This window comes from Hippoglossus stenolepis, chromosome 20, assembly GCF_022539355.2.
Source record: "Hippoglossus stenolepis isolate QCI-W04-F060 chromosome 20, HSTE1.2, whole genome shotgun sequence".
NCBI classification, from domain to species: Eukaryota; Metazoa; Chordata; class Actinopteri; order Pleuronectiformes; family Pleuronectidae; genus Hippoglossus; species Hippoglossus stenolepis.
The window spans coordinates 15,309,083-15,334,128 of NC_061502.1; the positions used below are offsets into that span (position 1 = coordinate 15,309,083).

The following is a 25,046-nucleotide window of genomic DNA, read 5'->3' on the forward strand; positions in this document are numbered from 1 at the left end:
TTTTTCAATATTGTCAGAATTGCCTTTGGACAAAAACACAATTTTATATAAAAAACCTTCTATTCCGACCTTTGTGGCTTGAATCCTTTGTTTACAGCTGCAGAGAAACACTTTCCTCACACATTATTGCACATTAAGTGGAAATCTTCAATTCAGCAAACCAGCCGTTGCTCTGCTGGCCTCCACCAGATTGCAGCAGTGCCTGTATGTGAACGTGACGAGGAAGGAGGAAGGAAGCTCTGCGTGTTTCCTTCAGTCTATAAAAATCTGCCACTTCCTCACGCTGACCAAAGCAGCCGTGCACTGAGCCCGGAGGTAAGATCTCTGCAGCTTTTCTCTCTGCGTCTCCTCACTTTGCTGTGACCTAATTCTCATGTCTCAAACCCGAGCTCACTTTGTTTCTGTTGCTGCCCTACGGGCTCGATTCCTCATTATTTTCAGGTCGAGCCGGTTGAGATGGAGCAACAGAGGAAGGTGTTGAGCAAAGGTTTTGTAATCAAAGATAGTTTTTTAGTCGTGGTTGAATGAAAGGAAGAGTTTTTGTTAAAGTGGAAATCTCCTTTTCTCTTTGCAGTTTAGCATTGTTTACATCCTGACTGTGAATTGATATCTGCATTAATGTCTCACATGTTCACAAGTATATTTATTAAGACAAAAACAGAAATGTTGATAAATCAAATTATAGTTTATTGAGTTGATTTTCATTTGTTTCAAGATTACTTTGGTGTTTTGGTTACCATGGAGAGAAAACCCTAAAGTGATTGACTTTTGTTTTGGTTGTTTTCCATTGAATATTCTGTATAAGCATCATTTGCATTGTGCAGGCTGCAGAATGTCTATTCACAGTCCGCATCATTTATCACATTTTGACAAGCATATTTATAAAGAAGAACATTTTGATTTATCTGTACACAGAGAAAAAAAGAAGATGAGAAAAAGGGAAGATTCATAACTTCAATGTTAGTCCATTTATTTAATGTAAAACACTTGAGTCATTATATTCTTCTGAACCAGTATAGTGTATGTATGGAGATTGCGTGTGTGGGTTTGGTGTGTGAGTTGTGGTCGAGAGTTTTTATTTAGAATTTGCCTGTGGTGATCAGACTTGGCCTGACTGGCGGAATGCAGCCATTCACACGGGTCTTTCCGGGAAACGCTGTCCTGAGTGGGAAACCTGTAATAGACCCTGTGACCATCGTTGGTCTTTTGCACGACATTCAGACGCCGTGTTTGGTCTGTTCGACGGCCCTTTACTGTCACCGCTGCTGCTGTGGGCTGATGATGGGCTCGTCTTCTCGGATGTGAACTCACACATCAGCTATTAACCACAGACAAGCCTGAATCATTCTGGTCCTTTGCGTAGTACAGGCGAGTGTGAAATGACTGTGCCTGCATTGAGGAAAATGAGCATCAGCCTCCTGACAAACTGTCGACAGGATGATCATCGCCCCTGAGATGATGGATAAAAATCACACGCAATGCGAATAAATTCCCCTGACATCACCACCTTCTTCCTGTTGCATTTTTCACATCTCGCCTCATTTGATATTTGCAACTTGAGAGAATCCCCGTCAGGCATGTTGCACGTCAGCAGAGGACAGATAACAGCTGTGGCCCCTCTGGGAGACGCGAGGCCTAATCTCGCCCGACGCTGATTGTTTTCTCCAGCCCTCCTGCAGCTCTGGGTAGTAACAGGGACACGTTCTTATCTACCAACACAGGCTGGTGTTCAGCTGCTCAACAGGCCGGCTCCTCTCCACTCCCTCACGCCTCATTTGGCTGCCACTGAGGAGGAAAAGGCTTCGTACACAATTAGGAGGAAAATGAACCCATTTATGAGATGAATGAGAACTTAAAGGAGTAGCTTCACGTTTTAGGGAAATACATCAAGCCGCCGTCTTAACCTGCGGTGCTTGGAGGCTGGAACCAATCAGCTCCCTGGAAACAACCCTACACACTCACAGTCAATCGTCCACTCAGTCAGTCAGTGAGCCAGACACAACTGCAACACATCACACACACGCACCACAGCAGAGAGAGAGAGAGAGATCCACAACACAGGCAGATTAAAGCGTCGTAAAACACTTGAGTCTGAAATTCACCTTTGAGACAATGTGAACTGATGCAACTTCTATGTTTAGTACAGGAGACTGAAATGACACCATGATGGGAAAAGCCCCACCGAGGCCCTTAGCTTCCTGCTAAAAGCTCCATATGACACGTATGATGTGTCTGGGATGGTGGTGGGGTTTTTTAAATAATGATCGTAAAAGAATAATCGGAAGATGCGTCCCTTGAGATGCAAATGACACACGATGAAAATGTGCTTCCCATTCTGTCTAAACACAACCTTTACCTCGGATGTGAAATCTGTGACCACAAAACACTCCCAAAAAAAAAAAGATCCGTTATTGTGCAGATTCAACAAATGAGATCTAACGCGCTGCAGCTTCATATTTGCCCGAAAACAGACACGTTCACATCTGACTCTTGTCAAGAAAGCAATTGAGCTGATTTCCCAAAGATGATGAACTGTTCCTTTAAAATAAATAATTTATGTCTGTGTTGCATTTGCATTTTTATTAAAACAAACAAAGAGGATTTGCTTCCTCGGCTCACAACTTTCCTGGAGTTTTAGCTGTTGGAATAAGATTTTTTAAAATAAATAAATAGATTCATTTATATAGAAGACTCGGAGAGAAAAAAAAAAAGAAAGAAACTAGAACACAGACGCACGTCAGACATCAATAATGCAACGGTTGGCATTTGTGTTTCGCAGTCCTGTCATCAGTGAAGCATCGCTGCTCCTCCTGCAGCTGAGGAGGCAGCAGTGGAGGTTAAAAAAAAGACCCTGTGACACTGATACAGGAGATGAAAGATGAGGACACGTTTTATTTCTGTCTTTGGTTCAAATGTCATCAGCTCCTCTGCCACAGTTACTCCCATATTGATCAGCTATCTGCGTCATCGGGTCACAGATTTGTAAGTGAATGAGAAAAAGAGAAACGTCTGCTGGGCCAATGTGAGGCTTCTTCATCCAGGTGGAAACACTACAACTCTCTGCTCAGGAGGTCCACTTCCTGCTCTGACGTGGACGGAGACTCCCAGGCCATCACAACCGGGGGAGCACTTTGGATAACCTGCTTTTTTATCTTTGACTCTTTCTGCTCCAGCAGCCTGAAGAGGAGGAGGTCTGAGCCTGAGTTCAGTGAAGAGGAGGAAGAGGAGGAGACCGGCAGGAATAAAAAGAAGAAGCAGAGAGGGAGGACCGACAGTTAGACGACAAGAGAAGCAGAGGCGGACCAGAGGCTGTTGCTCAAAGATGGATCTAGATTTTCTTCACGCCCTGGAGAGAGAGAGAGTCCTGGAAGTCCTGCGGAGAGACAAACAGCTGCGTATCATAGAGGAGGACAGAATCAGGTGAGGATCAGCTTCCATTATGTTGTGTGATTCATTTACTGCCGGGGAATCCTTCTTAATGATGCTGAAAGGAGACTGAACTCTACAAAGAGTAGATATAATGTCATAACATATGGCTTTTTCTTCCTATAATCAAAACCTGTGATAGTTTGGATTCCCACAAACAAGATCTAATGTTTAAATAGGACAAAGATCAAGATTCAAAACCTTATTGTCCAATAATAACGTGTAAACAAAATATAATAATGTAAAATTATTTTTTTATTTTTCTATAATTAAAACCTGTTAGTTTGAATTCCAACAAACAAGATATATTTTTGGAATTAGTGGGATTTAAAGGTTTCGTTAAGGATCAAGATTCAAGAGTCAAATGTTTTGACTCTTTTGATTGAAGTGTTTAGTTGTTTGCTTCACTCAGAATTTAAAGATGCTGTTAACTTCTGGACAGACACAGGCTAGCAGTTCCCTCCTGCTTCCAGTCTTTATGCTAAGCTAAGCTAAACAAGGCTGGCATCATTTAACACCCATCAGGATTTTTAGATAAAGCACCGATATGTGAAGGTTTTCTTTGAAACTTAAAGATGTCTCCTCTCTCCTCTCTCATCTCAGGAGAATGAAATACGAGCTCCAGGAGCTTCGGAGACGAGGCGCCAAGAGTTTCACGCGGCAGTACGGCGAGCGGACCTGCGCCCGCTGCCAGAGGCCTCTGGGAAAGTTCTGGAACTCGGGCGACGTCTGCCACGGCTGCAGCCACCGCATCTGCAGCAGGTGTCGTGTGGGTGTGGGAGCGTCGGGCTGGACGTGCACAGTCTGTTACGCCTACAGGTACAGTCGAGAGTCAAAGCACCTGCTCAACGTGACTGGAAAAATGTGACTCAGTTGTCGTCACTAAATGACTGTAGAGTTCAGGAGACAGTTCACAGTAACGACTGTATGAATCGTTTTTGTGTCTGCTCTTGTTTTGTACCTTTAAACTTCAAAATGTCTTTAAAGCAGCTCTAAACCATTTTACTACAGCAAGATATAAAATGAAAGTTTGAAAAACAATGTGAAACAGGGAGAGTTATCACCAGCTGCAGCTCAACTTTATGGAGATCTAGAGATTTACGAGTTCCAGCTCAGTGTTTAATTGTCCAGTCCACAACTTCACTGTTTTACCTCGAGCTGCAACAAACAAATCTTCATTTCCAGCTACATAGTGTGAATATTTTCTGGTTTCCTAATCACACTGATTATTAATGCATTTCAGTCTGACATTTTAGAGACTAAACAATTTATTGACGGAATAATCAATGATAAAATAATCCTCATCTTTTTCCAAGTATGACTACAGCTTGCTAATATATTGACTATAACTACTAATCCCAGTGTTTGTCTCCACAGCGAGGTGAAGATCAGGTCTGGAGATTGGTTCCTGGAGGAAAAGTTAAAGAAGTTTCCCGTCGCCGAAGGTTTGTTTATAATACTTGACCTTCATTGACTCTTATTTATTATTCATCCTCCCTCGTTATCATCCACTTAGGAAACACCGAATAATAAAATATGGATGTTCCCAGTTATGTTTGTTTAAGTGACTGAATTATTCAGTATTACCTATTTACAGAGAGACAGAGCTATAATACCAATATGGATATTTAAATACTTATTCATGTCTTTTAATCCTTTCATACAACATAAATGGACATAATCACTTTCACTTTGTTTGAACATTACATAAAAGTCTTGTTGGGTTTAACCACTAACTTACCACAGAGGACATAAATTGCCTTCACACTGGACTCCACCCTGGTCGAGTGGTTGTCACTCACGTGGAGCCACATGTCATCCATTTTTTTTTTTCATCTTCTTTACAGACAAATATGAAACAGTCGGGGAGAAGCTGTTGAAGACCTACAATGTCCTGAGGTAAGATGCGTCCGTACGTGTGGATCATACGTGTGTGGCTCTGCTTTCATTCATCAAATCCTTAAACGCATGTGTTCCCTTTTATTCCAGTCATATATCCGTGGTGCCGCCCACTCCTCCACCACATCTGGATCAACACTTTCTGAGCAGATCGGGGGTAAAGCAGATTTCCCGCAAATTATTTTACAGGAAAAAGTGTAAAACTCTGCGAAGCGAGTGGCAATAATTGTGTTTTTTCCCACCTGCAGAGTTTGAACAACTCAAAACCTTTTACCAAATCTGTGGAGGATCTTATGGTTTCCTTCACGAGTCACATGAAAAGTAGGTTGTCACGAACCTCGTTGTCATATCAGTAAACTTTCTTGTGCAACAGCACAACATTTAATGCACAAGTGTCTGAGAGCAAGCACATGACAACCACAAAGGAAACTTGCCTCAAAGAAAAGATCTCACCTCCCTAAAACCCCCATGTTGCGTAAGAAAACAAAGATACGCATTGGGTAGAAAAAAACACATCTGATAACACAACTCCAGGAAGTGGACAAACATTTAGCTCAAACTGATTTCTGTGGATTTCTCTAGACTTTCAACTAAGTTCCTCTTTTTCCTCTGAGATTTCCAATTCTCTCTTTTCTCGATGCAGATATTTCAACTTCTCAAAACGACGTGCATGCCGACCGGCTGTTCGTCGGCAACGGCCGCAAAGCGTCGTGCTTCACCTTCAGCACCCAGAAGAGCATGTCCGACACCGAAATCAACAAATCCTCTCTCGTGAGTCAGCGACAACCAATCAAATAACAATCATATAATTAAACAACTGTTCCTGGTCCCTCTCTCTCTCCTCTCTGCCCCGTATTTTTCCACCCACCCCAACCAGTTCAGGCAATTGAGTCTGGTTCTAGAGGTTTCTTCCAGTTGATGAGGGAAAGGTTTTTGCTCGTTGCTGGAACTGTTGGGTTTCTCTATGATTTGAAGATCTTAACTTAACCGTGTAAAGTGCCCTGAGATAATGTATGTTATGAGTCGGTACCATTCAAATTGAAATTGAAATTGAAATGAATCTTCCTATAGAGTCATTTCTGTCAAGCACTGATTTGAAAAGTGCAGTTTCAGATTCAAAACAGAAAACTAAACTAATCTAAGTACAAAGATTTGCAACAGACACACATACAGTAAGTTTCCATTTTGAAATTGCTAAAAAGAAAAGGTTTATATTAATAATATAAGACCTTGAGTGGTCATTGGAATAAAAAACTTCAAATCTTCAAAGCTACTGACTAAAGCTGAATCCTTTCTAAAGGGCTCTATGGAATCAGAGAGTATAATCACAGCAAAGTGAATGTTCCATTGTGTTTTTCGCAGCTGTTTAAAGTCCCAAGTCTCCCAAACCTGTTCAAGAAAAGCAAAGACAGCGACCAGGAGGGGTCGTCCACCGGAGCAGAGGAAGAAACCTCCTTCGGCTCTGAGTTCTCTGGAAGAAAGAGAGTGAGTAGCAACGTCCTGTGGTTGAAATATCAGATGATAGATAGCGATCGTTTCACTCTGCTGGCTCACGTATATAAAATCTGTTTCCTGTACGTTCTGTGCTTCCTTTAATCAATCTAACCCTGTTGTGTCTTTCTTTCCCTTTAAACGTAAAACATCTGCTCCCTCAGGGCAGCAGCAGCAGCGTTGGCACAGACTCCGGCCTCTTCGAGAGCGTCAGCGTGTCCGGAGAGCTAGAGCTGTCTGTGACCTACAACTCCGACGCCTCCTGTCTGGAGATCACGGTTTGCGCCTGCAGAAATCTCTCATATGGAAACACGAGGAAGAAGAGATGTCACCCGTAAGGATTATAAACACAGCACTGTGTGTGACATACCACATGACATCACTGTATAACCTCCTGTGCGTGTTTTCTCTGCGCGTAGATACGTCAAAGTCTACGTGCTGCCGGAAAAGAGCGGCAAACTGAAGACGACGATGAAGAAGAACACAACTGATCCTGTTTTTAACGAGGTTTTAAAGGTAATAAAAAGACAAAGACAAATGCCTTTACTTTGTTTTTGTTCTGTGTTTTTACTTCTCCGTGTTATATTTATATTGTAGTATCAGATAGAGCGCCACCTGCTGTTTGGAAAGAGACTGCAGGCCTCCGTGTGGCATTCAGGAACCCTGAGAAGGAAGGTGTTTCTGGGTGAAGTCCTCGTTCCACTGGACGGCCTGACGTGCGAGGACAAATCCTCCCAGAGCTTCAACTGGTACCCGCTGTGTCCCAAGGTAAAACAGAGCTGTGTTTTATATACAAGACCAGAAAAGTATATGAATAATGGACTTAACCATCAAATGAAATCTATTTCAATCAACTTCTGTTCAGACAATTATTTTCCCTAAATAATTTGTCATGATCCTGACGTCGAGTCTAATTGGTCCAGTGCTTTGATTTTTGACCAACGTCATCAGATATTGAAGGGAGGGAAATACAGTTTAATAGTCTGAGGAAAATAAACTTTCAGTTTTTAAAATTAAGCTTTTACCTATATATTACATCATTTAAAAATTCGATTCTTATATATTCTGTGCATATTAATTATTTCATACTGCAGAGTTTCTTATCTTCCTCCTTCTTCGATGTATTTGTTACGCAGACTGAGAGACCAGATGGTGGCGCTATGGAGCAGGACGGATGAGAACTGCTGGTCAGAGTCATGTTCACCTCCAACAAGGGTGAGTAATATATATTCTGCTGTTGCTATCATGTAGTTTAATGTATAACAGATGTGTTACATGGGCTAACTGAATAATTTAAGCATCAGTGTTTAAATCCTCAACACGTTTCAAAAACACAAAATCAGCTTTACAGAATAAGAAAAGATTATAAATACATGATGTTGTTTATGGGACATAACTTGAATAAATCCCACCATGTTGCGTTGGTTCTTCAGTTACAGCACTAGAGGTCAGGAGAGCGTCTCTTATAGACGCTTCTGCTGTGCAGCTGTGGGGGTGCAGCCACATGGCAATGATCAACTAACTGTCCTTATCAAAGGCCTCAAACCCCGTCCCATTAATGCAAACAGCGGTCGGAGCAGCTGTGTCACAGAGTAAACACACCTCATTGTGGCCCTGAGTGTCTCTGTGTGTGTGTGTGTGTGTGTGTGTGTGTGTGTGTGTGTGTGTGTGTGTGTGTGTGTGTGTGTGTGTGTGTGTGTGTGTGTGTGCAGGCCTGTGAGGTGTGTCGTGTGTGTTCTGGTGTGTGTTTGAGAATGCATGAAAGAGTGTAAGTGTTTAAAAGGCACGAGGGCGTGTTAATGACGATATTTGTGTGTGTGTTCTTGGGACTATAGGCAGAGATCTCGTCCGGATGACGCCCGTTTGCGAAGGTGAGACCAGGCCTCTCACCAACTGCTTGCTGGCAGTCTCCCGGGTGTCTCTCTCTCTCTCTCTCTCTCTCTCTCTCTCTCTTGCTCTCTGAACCTGGACCTGTGGGACCAAGGCCCCCCCTGCCTCTGAGGGACCCCTGGCAGGGGCCCCGAAGAGACCCTGGTACAACAAGAGATTTCCATCTCCTCATCCTAAATAGCTAATCCTCTGATATCTCATCTATCTCACATTTATAAGCAGCATATCTAATTAATGTATGTTAATAACTCACTATAAACCATTTGTAAGCAGATATAAGGATGTTTTAAGTGATTAGCATTTGTAAAAGTTCATGAATAATACAATATGAAATAAGAAAAATCCTGTATTTGTAATTTTTAGGAAGATGAAATGTGATGTATTTATTTAAATCATTTTTTAATGTTATTTTTCAACTATGCTCATATTTATTGATGAAGTATTTATTTATAGTTTCTCTCTCTCAATGATAATAAAGGCAATAATAAATAAATAATAATAAAGCTCTGCAAGAAATAGCATAAGTCATCAATTGTGATTTCTTTACCTATTCTACCGCCGGCCACCAGGGGCGACCAAGACCCTTTGGCTTCACTACTGTCGTCCATCTTTTTATAAAGTCTATTGAACCTACTGTATATCATAAGTGTGAAGTGGTTTAAAACGTTTCAACTTTAATCTCAGTTTCTTCTTTAACGTGATGGTTTTATCAGAAGAGTTGAGCAGCTAAACATCCATTAAAATAAAATGCGAGATAAGACACTTGAATATTTCAGAAAGATAAAATTTGGAGCCACGCCCGTCAGTCACAGGAAGTGCTGTGACTTATTCGAGTGTAGGACTCCTGCACAATGAGGCCTTTCTTGTCTCGGTCCGAGCAGCGTGTGAAAGACGATGTTCAGTCTCTGGTTTCACAAAGAGAGAGAATTAAAAAAAACTGTTCCTGTAGAAAGAGCGGTGATGTCACTGACCTGGAATTCACTGTTAGCCCACACGTCTCCATGGCAACCGGCTGTTCGAGTGCCCCAACAAGTGGCGTGATGTCAGCATCCTGCGGCGAGTCGTCGTCAGCAGAACGTGACGACACCGGACGCTCAGACTTCAACGTGCTGCTTGCACAACAGCAGTTTGTTCATTACAACAACTGTCAGTCATTGCACGACTGATTCATTCTGTGCATGACACCGGATGGAACTTTTATAAACTGAATCATGTTGTTATTCCACTTTCTTATGAGACATTATTTAAACATAAGCTGTAGTTAATATTTAATACATGAGTCGAAGATAGATTGGTGGGAAAAAGGCCTAAATATATAATTGTGTGGTAATGATTGAGTGTAATGATAGGGCATAAAAAAGGATAATACGTTTTCTCATTTTGTAACAAGCCATCAACAAACTTTGGTCAATAACTTGTTAATGTTAATAAATCATTACTAAATGGTTCATCAACAATCCATCAAGTCTGTAGGTATAAATATGAATAAGCTAAATCCTTTGAAGGGATAACCCAAATGAATTAAAGTGCAAAGACTAAAAAAGTGTCATCCTGGAGGAAGGATTTTCCACAACCTGGCAACCCCAAAGTTTTTCTTATTAATGACTTGTAACATATATAAGACAATAAGATACAGTGATTGATTTATGATATATTAACCAATAGAAGAGCCATACTTTAAGTTGTACCAACTGTTGAATATCACACACACACACACACACACACACACACACACACACACCCTGACAGTGTCAATGCTAACATCTTTTCAACATTATTATTCTCATCCTCTTGGTTTAGCATATTAATATGTGCTGAATATACTGTATATAGCAAGACTTTACGATATTAAGTATTGGAAAATTTTACGTTTTCATCCCTCAGAGGACATGAGTGCGTTTTCCAATTTTCCACTTGAGCCATTTGACTGAAAACTATTAAGTTGTACTTGTTATTTTAGCAGAACTGAGGAGCCAGCAGTCTTAAAAGTGGACAGAGGTACTTCTTGTTAAATATCGCACAAAATAAAACACACACAGATGTTGAATCATAGATTTCTTTTATTGCCAATATGTTGAACACCTCATTATAAAATCCTGTTCATATACAAAGACCAGCAGAGCCGTGTGTTTCCATTACAGTGTAAGTAGATGCTACTCTAGTCCATGTCCAGAGAGAAGAGAGTGAGATGCTGCTGAACCGCCCGGGTCTTTGTAAATGTTCACCTCAGGCCTTGTTTGTCCTCAGAGGTCAAACACAACAGAAATAAAAAAGGTATTCAATTCAAAGTTACATCCATGTTTTCCGGTGACTAGGACCAGCTGTCTGGGAGTGGACCCTGCAGAGAGAGAAAGGCCACTTTTGGAGGGTAAAATAAAAAGCACGAAACGTGTGCTCGTCTCTCACTCGACAGCGACAGAACAGACGGAAATAAAAACAGACGTTCCTTAGCGTGCTGTGAACGCCAACTAACCAAAAAGTACCTAGATCGATCGCTATCTCCTCGACGGATTTCATGGCATGCAGCTGGACATTTTCCTACAGTAAAAAATAATAATTTACAATTAAATCTCTTTAATTTAGTGATTTAAAAGGAAAAACATATGGAACATAGGACTGCTATTATTTTGGTCAATATATAAAACCTTTGAAACATATATGTTTTCTTTATCATTAGTAGATAGCAAAAATATACAAACCAAGATGAAATACCCTTTTTAATGTCCCATATACAGTATAAATATCAAACTAGGCATGATTTAAACTACTGTATAGCAATATTCAACATAAATGGAAGTGTTCAAATATAATGGAAAACGAAAAACAAACTTATACTGTTTTCCCCTTTCTGAGTGGTCGCAGTAAATGTCCTTTTCTTCCAACACAACAAAGGACAGACATCGACAAAGAAGCCAGGCTTTGATTTCATATATATTCTATGTGCACATCATGAAATAATAATAATAATAATAATAATAAAATTTGGCTAATCCCACAACTAGTCTGCTTAAAAACAATAGTGATTTGGTCAGAACGGATCAAATTAAAACAATCAAATAACACAAATCAGATGTTAAACACTAAGACGAGAGGAGGTTTTGGCACTAAGGTTTCGTCAAAGCCCTGCATACCACCCGACAAAGTTACAACAGGAGTTCATCTCTCTGTAAGTGATGCTTCTGCTGTGCTTATACTGCTCCACGTAAGTCTATGAGTATGAGTGTGTGTGTGTGTGCGTGTGCGTGTGCGTGTGGATATGCGTCAGCCGAGGAGCGGGGATCCTAGTGACCATTCAGAAAGGGTGCGTGGCCGAGGGGCCGAAGGCTGCTTATAAGGCCTCGAACTCGTCGATCCTCTGTTTGGTGTTGCCCGATCGGATCTGCCGCAGGGTTTTGTATTTGTCTCGGCCGGCCCGGACGTTCTCACTGTGGAGCAGGTCGTTCTGGGTATTCTTGGATTCGTCACGCGCCTGAGCCAGCTCTGAGGTCAGGGCCTGAGGGGAGAAGAGGGAGACGCAGCATGAAATGAGGAGCAAACCAACAACACTGCTGCTTCTAGCACTTCAGCATAAAAGCAGACGTTAACAGTGACGTCATGACACTGAAAGGTTCCTACACTTGTGGATCAGTTTTTTGCGTCTATAAAATGTAGAATCCTTAGGAGACAGTACATTTTTCACTATGTAGAATTGTAAATTGTTTGGCACTACATTGAAAATCGGGCGCCACTCTCTGGTTCGAGTCCTCACCTTCAGCTGGCTCTGCACGCGCTCGTTCTTCTCGGCCTCGGTCAGGCGATCCTCCTCGTTGCGGTGGTCGTTGATGCCCTCCATCTGCAGGTCGGCGCTGTTCGTGCTGGCGTTCTCCTCGCTGTCGCTGTTGTCGTCCATGTCGTACATGGGGGGAGGGGGAGGTGGCGGGGGCGCCGTCATCACCATGTGCAGCTCCTCTTTGGTCTTGATCAGATCGTCCTGAGCCTCCTGGGCCTGGTGAGGACAAGCGGGACAGAGGAAGTCGGTCAGTGGAAAAACTCGTTTGTTTCCTTGTCTGCGTTTCATTTACGAGTCACATTTACACTAGCTCCTCTTCGGCCAGAACTTATGAGAGCAGAGGAAGAGTCGACACATAATTCTGATTTCTAAAGCTCTCACCCTGAGCTGCCATGAGTCGGCCTCCTCCTCCTTGCGTCTCTTGGCCTCCTCCAGCACGGAGATCTTGGCTGAGTGCTCTGCCAGCTCCGCAGCCTGGTACAAAACAACAGGACACACGATTATTCAAGAGTTCCGATTTGAAAAACACACAGTTTGATAAAGACGTTGATGTGATTCACTAAAAGCACGACACGCCTTCATTTTCTTTCTTTGCAGAACTTTGTTTTAAATGTCGTGTTGATGGCAGATTTGCCTTGTTCGAGTGACGTCTGAATTATGCAACAAACACTAACGATAAAACAGTTTGCACAATTTTTTTTTAGTCAACTTTAAAGTCCCAGCTACTAGAACACCAGATTCAAAATATGTAAACTTAGCCATTAAAGCTGATTTTATTTATTGAATCCATAGAAGCTCATCAAATGATCTTGACAAGGGGGAAGATCCAGTTAGTTTTTTTCTGACATCAGGCATTTTAAGGGAACTCGTATCTGTGTGTGTGTGTGTGTGTGTGTGTGTGTGTGTGTGTGTGTGTGTGTGTGTGTGTGTGTGTGTGTGTGTGTGTGTGTGTGTGTGTGTGTGTGTGTGTGTGTGTTTTGGAGCGGGACTGTTGGGCCCTGGCGGTTACAGTTACTAATCTGAAAACAGCGACAGCAGGAAATAAAGGAAGCCGCTGCTTTGAGAAGTCTCCAGATGAAACCTAACCAGACTCTGTGGGTGCTGTGGTACGTTCCTCCTGACCGCCACAACAATGGAACCAGCTTCTCTTTCACCAGACTGAACAAACCACAGGCTCAGTTTTATAGTCGCTGCTATAATCAGTGTATGTTAAAGTCACTGAATGTGGGACTGGTCACTCGGTGAAAACACACCGTTGTTAATAAGTGTCTGTTTGATCGTCCAAGCATTTTTAAAACGTGTTGAAAAGATGAAACGAGTCCAAAGTCTTATTCGATCACGGTCGGTGGACATTAATCCGCCGCACAAGCTCCTTAGTAGGATTTAAGTATAAAAGGCGTCGCAGCAGGTGTCTGTCCAATAAAAAACAGTGCTGGTGTTTGACTGCCGGAGTCTGAACGTGTCAGAGGAACCACAGCTTCACAGCTTCCTGTGGGTGGTCCGCGGCCGAGCAGCTCGGGGTGAAGGAGCGGAGGGGGGGTGGTTAGTGTGAAGTAACTGGGCGTGGTCCAGCTAGATGCTCCTAAGTAGTTTTGTCTGGAGCTACAGTAGCCAGGCACGGCTGAATGCACCGCCCTGTAATGTGCCTTGTGTACAGACCTGGACAAAGCTGAACGTAAGGTGAGAACTAGGAAACTGAGACGGGTTTACTTTATCATATCTGGCAAATAAGACTTATTTCCCCCCCATCGTTCTATTTCTAGATGTGCCGCTGCTGGAGATTCTTGTGTTCGTCACAGCAGATGGAAAATTTTGGCGACACAGTCAGTGCAGAAGCCGAAACAGCCGCTCAGTGTTATTAAAATACTGACCAGCTGCTCCTGGTCCTTCTTCTGGTCCTCAGCCTGGCGAGCGAGCTCCTCTTTAGCCAGCAGGGCAGCCTGCCGCTCTGACTCCAGACGAGCCGCCTCGTCCTCGGCTCTCCTCCGCTCCTGCTCCAGCATCATGGCTCTCTGCATCTGGTCCTGCAGGTCTAAAGCCCAGACGGCAGGAAAAGGAAAAGAGGAGATGCATCAGAAACTCACGAAGACAAACTGAGCTAAAAAAAAAAGTCCAAACATACAGATCATATTGCAGCTGAAGTAACTTGACAGTTGTGGGAATATTTAATCTCACATTTTAACTCCAGATTGTTTACAAAACAAGACGCCTGCATTAATAACCTGTTCATCTACCTGCATAATGACAGAGTCCAATCATTTGCACACACACACTCTCTATTCTGAGGTCAAAGTGATGGATAAGCCGCTGAACGTCCCTTTGTGCAGCGCCCACCTCGCCCACCTTCCCCGCCTCACCTCTCTCCGCCTTCTTGGTCTTCTCCTCGAACTGGTAGAGTCTCATCATCAGATCCTTCTTCTCTTGCTCCATCTGCTCCTTCTCTTTCTCGATGGCCTCCCTCTTCTTCTTCTCGTTGTCCAGCTGGGCCCTGCAGATAAGACACAGCCGCCGTGAGCCGACAAAGAGCGCTGACATGCGGGCGGTGATGTACGATGACCGCCGACGGACAATGGTCAGTGACACACGAGCGGAGGTTCAGCACGGGTTTGCACACAGATGCTCTGGTACCACTGCACCACTGACTTTGTGTCCGTCACAGTCACATACAGGACACTCTACAGTCACTGAAGTATCATGGACATCACAAGATTTACAGTTGAATCTTATTATTAGATGTATTTCACGGTCACCTTTGATTACCCTGAGAATTTGACTGAAACTACTATTTTAATTATCATTTAATCTGCCAATCAAGAAACTTTGCTTAAATGATCAGTTTATAGGACGGTTACAAAGAAAAGCACACATAAATAAAAACAGAAAATATAGTTAGAAATATAATCATGAAAATATATAAAAGCAAACTGTAAACTTGTGCAAAAAGGGAGTAACAGAGACAGTAACTGTTCTGTAAAACTAAACTATGTGCACTGTCAATTAATTCATATAATATTTGACTGAGGATAAAAAGTGTTAATGAAAAGTTTATGGTTAAACTGTTCGGAGTTCTTTTGAATTAAGGCTAAAAAGGATTTATGTCGCCACTGTGGTTTATTGAATTACATTTTGGACAATGAATTCACATTTCACACTGTACCTAACTTTAATCTTTTGTCTTAACCCCCTTTTTATGTATTTTATACATGTTGCCTTCTTGTATTAATTGCTTCCTTTAACACAGTTTTATTACATATATTTTTTTTTAAACTTATTTTAGACTCAAGGTTTATATTCCAGCTTTCTACCTTTTCAAATCCATTAGTTTTTCTCTAGCAACAGCCTGAACTCTCCCCAAGGGCTGAATTCTATTTGAATGAGGAAGTGTTCCTGTGTTGGACGCCGGCCCAGTGACCACAGAGCTTCTGTGTGTGAACCCTCCGGTGATCTAACGGCTCTCCTTCTGGTATTTACTGTGTCGTCTGCTCGCCGTTACATCACCGTGTTTGAACAGCTGTACGGGACAGACAGTGGGCCGACAGCTGGAGCGGAGACCAGGGTCAACATCCATTCGCTTTCAGTTCAGGCACTTCAGGAAGTGCGTTTCCCATACTTGAAGAGGAATGCTGTGTTATTACCCAGAGATCGGAGGTTTCACTTTACACGCTCCACTGATTCAAGTGGAGAATGAAAACTACAATAGGTCAGAGCATTTATCTGGACCCTGAGTCTATATAATATATGTCAAACTTCACATTGGGCTTTGTAATATCTTGAAAAGAAGTTTTCTATATTTTCTGGCATTTGACAGATGAACTTATTCATCAATTATCCGGAAAACCAGGGCAAATTAATCAACCTTAAACTGGTGTTTATGGAAATAATGCACATTTTTATAACAGTTTGGGATTTGTTATTGAAATATAAATTACTGCTGGATGACAGTTATCATCACTATATTAATCTATTTTATTAATTATAATTTTTTGACATTTACTCAGTATTTTGAGGCATTTCAAGTATATTTTTGAGTTTATTTTGACCGATATAAAGTTTAAATAATTCAAAATCGCACATAAAATAATCCAACCAACAATAAAAGCTAAAATTCGATAAACAATTTAACTAAATCATCGCTGTGTCCCAAGTAAAAAATGTATTAAAGGAAACGACTCAAATCATATTTCCTTCATTAATGGTTTTGTGATAGTGTAGTAAAAAACAATGTCTCCTCTCCAGGTGTGTGCGTACCTCTCCTGCTGCTTCTGCTGCTTCTCCTCTCGGGCCTGCGCCTTCATCTGCTGCACCTCGATCGTGTCGGGCTTGCGGCGCCGCATGTACAGCTCGTGGTTTCCCATGCACAGCTGCAGGATGCGCTTGTTTATGCGCAGTCTTGGGGCTAAAAACACAAAGTCCTGAAATTTGGAGAAGAGTGAAGGGGAATGAGAGAGAGAATGGACCAGACCAGGTGAAACGTCTACTGTTCTTTGCCGATAAAGGACAAAGAGTCGAGCGGTGACTCTGAGCAGGTGCAGGGAAAACTTTAATTCAGCAGAGATTAATTCAGACTAATTCAGATCACTGCTAAAAATCACATTTGATCGCTAACAGAACGACCTGAGAACTAACCCTGACTATTCTGTATTAAAATCAGATTGAGGACATGTTTAATGGTTCTTGTCCACTACAGAAAAACGTGAGGCCAACAGTAAAAAGGAAGCAGAGAGGGTTCATACAGAAACTCGTTGAAATTGAACAGGCTCTAAAAAGAGGAACAAGAACTGCTAAACTACAAAATTGTGTTAAGGAAAAGAAAAGGGTGTTTTCAGATTTAGAAATGAAAGCAGAAGTAAAATCTTATCGACGACCGATCGTTACTCACCGGGGATTTTTTGTCAATGGGCTTGATGATGAATTTCTTATCGTTGAAGGAAATGTTTCTGATCTCACTCCAGGGGAAACCGATCTTCGGGCTCAATCTGATAAAGTGATCACATGAACATGAAGGTTAGACGGTGGCACTGGAAAAACTGATCCTGGGAAAACAGACTCAACCTTTTCCACTTATATTTGCATGAGTCTTTCTGATGCAAAAATATTATATTAACAGGACTTTTAAGTAATTCTCTTTTAAGTGGATCCCCCACACCTATCAGCTGAACAGACTTTAACTTAAACCAAATTCAGCACATAGCAAGTAAATCATACTTAATGTTTTTTTATTTCAAATCTTATCCTTACTTTCCTTCCCAGATCAGTTCTATTAAAATGCTACTTGCTGGCTTTAATTTTTATGTTTGATGGAAAGTACTTCAAGCTGCATCATATTTATAAAAGGTTCTTTAAAAATGAAGCTTATTATTATTATAACTTATTATTAGAGCTTCAATAAGTCGATTAATGAACAGACAGAAACACCATCGGCAACTTATTGGAGTTATTTGTCTCAAATGACAGATTTAGTTGTGTTTCTTTGTTACATAACAGAAAATGGAATTATTCATTTAAATAATAACACTCAGGACATCACTGTCGGCTCCAAGGAGTTGTTAATGGCATTTTATGTGTCTCGTGTTTTATGTTGACATAATCAACACTTCTAGATCAATTAATTTCAATCCCATCACGTCTTGTCATAACCAGCAGAGACTAAACGTGGCTCAGGCCGTGAACCTGGATTTCTGTAGATCCACTGTTCCAGTGCGAGGGGTGAATCCGGGGTGTGGCTCCCTCCTCTATTGTGCCAGACACACTGAACGGATGCCAATCTCCTTCAACACAATGCAAAGTAGTACTGCAAACACTGACGAGCCGGTAGTGTTGTAATCTGGAGAGGCAGCCGAGCACCTCGCAGCGAAACTCGACTGTGAAACTGAACCGTCAAACTGGAATTTCACTCAATTACTGATCCTGACACACGCCTGTGGAATTGAGAAACCAATGTGGATGTTATTCTAGTGAATATTTCTCTGTCTTGTGGTTTATTTGGCTGCTCTTCAGCACAAAGTAACATAGGTTATTTTCCGGTTCAAGTACTCTTACAGTCTGGCTAAATACTAAAGATTAAAACAATGAATTTGTATCATTATGGCTGAAATTAACTGTTATTTTCATAATAAATGCATCTGCTGATTATATTCTCGATTGCTTTGCTCTATAAAATGTCAAAATATGGAAAATGTTGCTTGCTTCAGTCAAAACTCAAAGTTGAAGCAGAAACCAGACGATGTTTAGTGTTTTTGCTGTGAAATGCTGTAAAAATGTCTTCAGGCCTGAAAGTAATGATCATTTGTAATCATCTCTTCAATTATCAGATAAGTTTTCTGTCAATCCACAATAAAATATCACTCAAATAATTGTTTCTCCAAATCAGTAACAACTAAACCACTAAAACTAACATGTCCACAATCCCATTGTGGATCAATTTATTTGTAATGGCTAAGTTTAGTGGTGATTTTCAACCATTTTGAATCTCAAGTGTGATATGGTGCGTTTTGTGTTTGACGACGGTTACTAAGAAGAAAACCCGTGGAAACTCTGTCCCATAAAAAACAAGCAGCACTGCGGTTTGTGGAGCGGCGGCGTGGAAGGAGTTAAACCAGAACCAGACTGTGCCTTGGCGAGGCCTCGGCTGCACTGCTGCATTGTGGGCCGGCTGCCCTCATTGGAGAGACAGTGCTGTAGGTTAGCCTCGCATTCTTAAGTGCTGCGCAGCTTGAAAAACCAGTTGGCGTAGTCATGGTTACAGCAGAGGGCACCGCGGAGGAGAGGCATTTCTTTGCTGATCCCAGGGAGCTCACAAAGAGACAGAGTCACACAAGGACACACACACACACACACACACACACACACACACACACACACACACACACACACACACACACACACACACACACACACACACACACACACACACACACACACACACACACACACACACACACACACACACCTTCTCAACAAGGTGCTTTCCGGAGGTTTTTCATGTTACACTCGGAATAAATGAGAGATTAGATGAACTTTAACACAATTAAAGTTAAGAGTAATTAAATCATTTCAACTTGAAAAGAACTTTGCTCTCCTGGAGGACGATTAGAGGCTTCAACTGATTCGCTAAACTTTGTCATTACCCTGCCAGCGAGTTGTGCTCATTTCTTCCACACAAAGTCGACCAATCCACGGGAGGAGCTATGATCTGGTCGTGAACGAGGGTTTTCCAGCACAGGGTCAATGACTGAGAGGCCAATGTCCCTTTAACACAGTGTACTTCACTCCAGTAACCCCGGCAGACCAGGGCCGCGCCACCAGCAGCCGCAGGAGATCACGAAAAACTCATTTCACCAAATAAGAGGGCGATTACCTCTTGTCCTATAAACAAACGTGGCAATCATAGCCCAGACTGGGCTGGACGCTGGTGTAACAGCCTGCTTGGTCTGGAAAAGTAGGTTTTACTTGGACCACAAGGCCCAAACACAGGTTTTTAATTTTATTCTGCCCAATTGTGTGTGGAAGTGATGAACTAGAAATGGACCTAGTTTAGCATAAAAAAGAAAATGGTTTTAAAATGTATAGCACATACGTTATGGAAACAATCTGGAGTATAACTGGTATGCAAACATAGAGTATGAGCTTTATGAAGTCTATTTTCCCAGTGGGGAGTTTTATTTGCAACAATAGGCAGAGGTGTGAACAATAAACGCCCAAAGAAACCACCACTCTCTCCTGAAGCAGCCACAGCAATCATAAACAATATTATATCATTATTATTAAAATGGATTGCGACCAACTTCTAAAAACCTCAAGATAAAAAATAACTTCAGCAAATCTGCTTAAAATGCAGCTTGGATTTTGGTATTTTTTTCTATTTGATAATAACGAGGTGTAAGGGATTAAAACTGCTGAGTATGACGTTTTAATTCCGTCTCTGGAGCTACTCCTCCCAAAAACAGTCTCCACTTATCCGTCTTGTCACTCCCGTGCTAGTGTCTGTCTGCTGAGAAACAGGAACAGTGATTAAGTGCAGACAAGGACCTGCCCCAGCCAGTTTACTTCGGTGTCACAGCTGCAGCCTGCGACACGCACACAACAAGAGCCCGAGCAGACGCGAACAAAAAAGGCCTGATTACTTCAAGCCTAGGTCGTGACATGGCGCTTACCTGTCGTCTTTCTCATAAATGTTGAGTCCCAGGGCGTCCACCCCCAGCCACAGCTCTGTCCCCTTCTTGTTCTTGATTTGGAAGTAGTTGACGCCGTACATTTCCAGGTCCTGGGCGATCTTGAGGTACTCCAGCATGGCGTCCTCCCTGCAAGAATACACACGGTCATTCTTTACAAGTTCTACTCATACAGCTACAGGATTAAAGACGACACAACAAGTATTTATTGTTGCCTTTGTCAGGGATGTTATATTTTCATGTGTTTGTGGGTAAATTGTAAATTTTCATGCAGATCCAGGAATTTTCTTTCACTTTCATCAACATTGCAAGATTTTCCAACATTGTCGTTGATTTTCCCAGAGAATAATTCATGGATCTTGATCTGTACGAGTTGGTGCAATGAGCTGGGCCTCGGTGGAGATACGTGCTCGACTGGTGTGAGTCATGTGGTTGAGAATGATGAGAGCCACACTTACTTCAACATCCCACCGTGCTCCTCGTGCCACACCTGAATCCTCTCCTCCCACTGTTCTCTGGATAACTTGTGCTGCTCCAGGACTCTAAAACAACACAGAGAGGAAACAACAACAAAAGGTCAGCTGAGCGTTCAGACAGAAACCAAAAACACACCAGATGAGCTGATAACGTTGGCTTCGCTATGTAAGGTAGCGTGACGGAATCTGTTCTTGAGCAAGGCGGAAAACTTTGTTTTAGCAAAATGGTGATTTCCCCGAGGTGCAGTGTTTTCCTTGTCTTCACTCCTTAACAGATATAAAGGAAATACATCTAAAGTATAAACAGGGGCGTGCCACCAGCCGTGCACCAAGGCAGAGAGGCAATAACGTGACTGCAACAGCTAACACAACAGTGTATAAAAGTCGTCAGGGTTGATGTACTCATTACACAGCTATTTAAATGTGACAGGCAGCCCTATGACACACACACACACACACACACACACACACACACACACACACACACACACACACACACACACACACACACACACACACACACACACACACACACACACACACACACACACACACACACACACACACACACACACACACACGTCCCCTTACGTACATTTAATTAATTATTTAATTAACACCAAATGTAAATCAAAAGCAACACTGCAGAAGGTGATGACCTCAGGACAGACACAGTTCACATGGGAAAGTGGACTAACCTCGATAAATTCATACTCGTGAATTTATGTTCCTGACTGGTGGGGAAAAGCTCAAAAACCAGTCCCTGACACACCCAGCTGTGATATAGAACTCATACCTTGGCCCACTCTCCTCCACCATGCAACCTGTGCAATGATTAATGATGCACCAGAGCTTTCATCTCCCTCTAGAAGGTTTCGTTTTTTTTTATTTTAACATGCATATGTACGTCTGAATGCCTTAAAAACTAAATCAGCCAACTTACACACTGGCAAAGGAAGATAGTCTAACTATATTGGCAGATACAAACAAATGATTTAGTTTATTTTGTTTCTGGAGGGTGGAGATGATGGTTTTCTACGCAGCAGGTTCAACCAGTGTTGATGATTGAATCTCTAAGTTTATTCTACCTTCACAGATTTCTCCTTTTCAAATACCACTGTACGAAACTGAAACTTCAGGCTAAAAAGCACGCTGCTACACAACACTTTGTCTTTTGATCAAGATGTGACACAACAGTTTGTCCTCCCGAACCTGTTCGGCAGCAGACGTTCAGACACCAGGTATCCGGACCGGTGGACTTCTTTGTTGTAGTCTCCAAACTTGGCCTGGACGGAGTAGGAGGCGAGCAGCACGGCCGTCTCTGGCGGGCAGTAGACCTCGTCGCTCAGGATGCCCTCCTTCACCTGCAGGAAGAACAGCTTCTGCGTGATGTCCTGGATCAGCTCCTCGGAAACGTCCTCGGGGAAGAATTTGGCCCGAAATTTAAACTGGAGCGGGTTCTCTTTCTTCACGTCCTGAGACGACACCTGGAGAGGAATACAAAACATAGTTCAGCTGAGTGAAGTAGTGACGGTAAATGAGTATTTGGGGGAAAAGCCCTTATTTACTTTCTTGCTTTATTTTCAAACAATATATTTCGTTTATCTAATCTGCACAATAAGTGAAGGCAAAGCATCCTGATCGCCCTGTGGCTGCTGTGTAGATCATAAATCTCCTCCATGTTAGTGGATGGGACATGAACCTAACTAAACTATATTTTAAATACTTTTTGAGTCAGCGATATGAATACTGTGCAGTGGCAGTGCTTCACAAGGGGGAAAACACATGCTCTGCAGTTTACAGGGGATCCTGCCTTTTCCAAAAAGGGGATCTACTGTTTTCATTTAGTGAAATAACTCCCTGCTACTGTATGTGTTTATACAATGAGCCTCTTCCTCTCATTTCAAAACAGGAACTGAGCGGTCTTGATGGAGAGAATGGGGTCGCAAGTGACCGTGAAACTTCCAGTTTGAGTTTTGTGCTGATGAGCAGCGTCAGCGCACAGTGTACAGTTTACTGCTGCTGACCGAGGCGCGGGGGGGCTTTTCTCTGTGTTCGTTTTTTATTATAATAAAATGTAAAGAGTCCATTTGGAACGTAAATTAACAATCTAGATAAATTGATGGGTTTTTCTACGAAGTTCTCCTCTATCCAGTTAGATAAAAACAGTCTCAACCTATTCTATACACCTTTCTAGTATATTAAAAATAAAGTACTCCACTGATGTAACATTTTTATTTGCTATATCATCGGTGTAAATCCACACATTCATCTTCCTTGTCCAAAACGTACGCCTACATTACCCACAATGCAACCCCACCACTGACAGCACGCTCAAAGATTCAGGCGTGTTATGCTAGTAGCTGTTAGGCTAGGTGTGACTCCCTTCCTCGTCACAGTTTTGACCGGCGAGTTTATGAATAACTCCGGAGCAGCGGTTAATGAAAAGCAGGAAACCCTGTTTACTCAGGGACCACATAAGAACCGGAGCAGTTACGGTTCACAGAGAGGTCACGCTCCCGTCAAATAATCCACCTCCTGCTGATTATATGTCGTGTTCTTGCCCCTCGTCACCGACAGAAACCAGAGCATGGACTCAACATTAGCTGCTCTGTGAAGTCGAACTGCAACAGAGCATGTGAATATATACACGCTGCAATATGGTGGCTACTGATTGACCGAAAGGCAAACACCGGCGCTCTGATTGCATCGTCCACTCATAAGGAATGCATTCTTTCTCCGTTACCTCATGACGCTCCACAGGGAGAGGGGTTGCAAAAGATGAAGAGTTGGGACATATTTGAAGGGACAGAAGAAAATGTAGTGCCAAAGAAAAGGGCTTATAGCGTACACTTCAGCGGATAATGTTTATTTAGGTGGAGAAAATGATGAAATGAAATCATAATAAGAATAGATTTAATAGATTTCGACTGTTGAGAATAACCAGCTTCAAAGTGCATACAACATTGTGCGATATCATTTTTTACAGTATCTACACTTATACTCATTCAAGATGAATTCATTACACTAGTAACATTTTTCCTCCAGACCTAATGACTCATTTGGCCTTTAAAAGATAAAGACCACAATATTATTATGAGACTAAATCAAAAAGAAGCACATTCTTACCTTTTTGTCCAGTTTCAGCCAAGTGTAGTAACCTTTCCCGTCCATGTACTGAAGTCCGAAGTACCAGACCTCACGTAAGCCGATGGTTTTTACCACCTGCACAGGAAAAAGAAAAGTTTTTAAACACAGGCTGGAGAACGTTGCCTCACTGTCTCCTGAACACCACGGGGGAGAAGAAATTTTAAAAAATATTTCTAAAGTAGGAGCAAGAAAAGACTCGTTTAGATGAAGTGGACATGATATAATATGAAATTAAGAAAGACACTCAATCTAATTTTAATTAACTCGTTTTTTCTAAGTAAGTCACACCCTCTTCTTCCAGGGAAACAGATTATGAGACGATGATGTAACTGTCAAGAGAGGGTTTCTTCCAGCAGAGGTTGTAAAAGAAGGCCTTTGGAAGTTTGACAGACGTTGGCAGAGGCTGTTGAATCTGACCTTTAGGTGACATACTCAGGTACCAGGCTAATCCGGTGGGCAGCTCTCATCGTATCACACATTCCCAGGCCTGAGTACGGACTTGGCAAGATAATGATATGAGCAGCATTCTCCTGCTGCCTCGATAACCATAGTGGACTTTAAAAATCGCCATTAGGTATTAAGCAAACTGCTCATTCGGTTTGACCAGGGACACGGTACAGGGAGGGTGTGATGAATGACTCCTCTCCAGTCTGTGACTCCAGCATCAGCCTGAGAAGACTGTGGAGAGGAAGAGGGAGTCCGGTCCGGTTTACTAGTTTGTTTCTGGCTCAACTGCAGCAGCCAGAGCTCATCATCATTATCACGACCTAACGT

At 42.2% G+C, this 25,046-nt stretch overlaps 2 protein-coding genes across 4 annotated transcripts in view; one reads left to right on the top strand and one right to left on the bottom strand.

Moving 5' to 3' along the window:
• Positions 1 to 282: 282 nt before the first annotated feature.
• Positions 283 to 9,225, top strand: sytl3 (synaptotagmin-like 3). 2 transcript variants are annotated; one of them, XM_035143958.2, is made up of 14 exons: positions 283 to 315; positions 3,177 to 3,420; positions 4,030 to 4,245; positions 4,804 to 4,871; positions 5,274 to 5,325; positions 5,416 to 5,482; positions 5,574 to 5,646; positions 5,969 to 6,096; positions 6,688 to 6,810; positions 6,981 to 7,150; positions 7,236 to 7,332; positions 7,414 to 7,584; positions 7,953 to 8,031; positions 8,652 to 9,225. In XM_035143958.2, the coding sequence occupies exons 2-13, from the start codon at positions 3,323 to 3,325 to the stop codon at positions 7,992 to 7,994; spliced, it is 1,305 nt and encodes a 434-aa protein (XP_034999849.2). In that variant the 5' UTR covers positions 283 to 315; positions 3,177 to 3,322; the 3' UTR covers positions 7,995 to 8,031; positions 8,652 to 9,225. The 2 variants fall into 2 exon arrangements, with proteins under 2 accessions (XP_034999849.2, XP_034999847.2); XM_035143956.2 differs by lacking the exon at positions 283 to 315 and having other exon boundaries at positions 384 to 3,420.
• Positions 9,226 to 10,748: 1,523 nt separating this feature from the next.
• Positions 10,749 to 25,046, bottom strand: part of ezrb (ezrin b) — a 28,088-nt gene continuing 13,790 nt past the window's right edge. For both annotated transcript variants that reach the window (XM_035143906.2, XM_035143907.2), the window contains 11 exons: positions 24,252 to 24,347; positions 22,335 to 22,609; positions 21,105 to 21,188; positions 20,629 to 20,775; positions 17,355 to 17,451; positions 16,724 to 16,887; positions 14,833 to 14,963; positions 14,347 to 14,507; positions 12,857 to 12,949; positions 12,455 to 12,691; positions 10,749 to 12,199 (listed from right to left, as the gene is read on the bottom strand). In XM_035143906.2, coding sequence (XP_034999797.1) covers positions 12,035 to 12,199; positions 12,455 to 12,691; positions 12,857 to 12,949; positions 14,347 to 14,507; positions 14,833 to 14,963; positions 16,724 to 16,887; positions 17,355 to 17,451; positions 20,629 to 20,775; positions 21,105 to 21,188; positions 22,335 to 22,609; positions 24,252 to 24,347 — 1,650 coding nt within the window. In that variant the 3' untranslated portion in view covers positions 10,749 to 12,034. The remainder of the gene's footprint in view (positions 12,200 to 12,454; positions 12,692 to 12,856; positions 12,950 to 14,346; positions 14,508 to 14,832; positions 14,964 to 16,723; positions 16,888 to 17,354; positions 17,452 to 20,628; positions 20,776 to 21,104; positions 21,189 to 22,334; positions 22,610 to 24,251; positions 24,348 to 25,046) is intronic.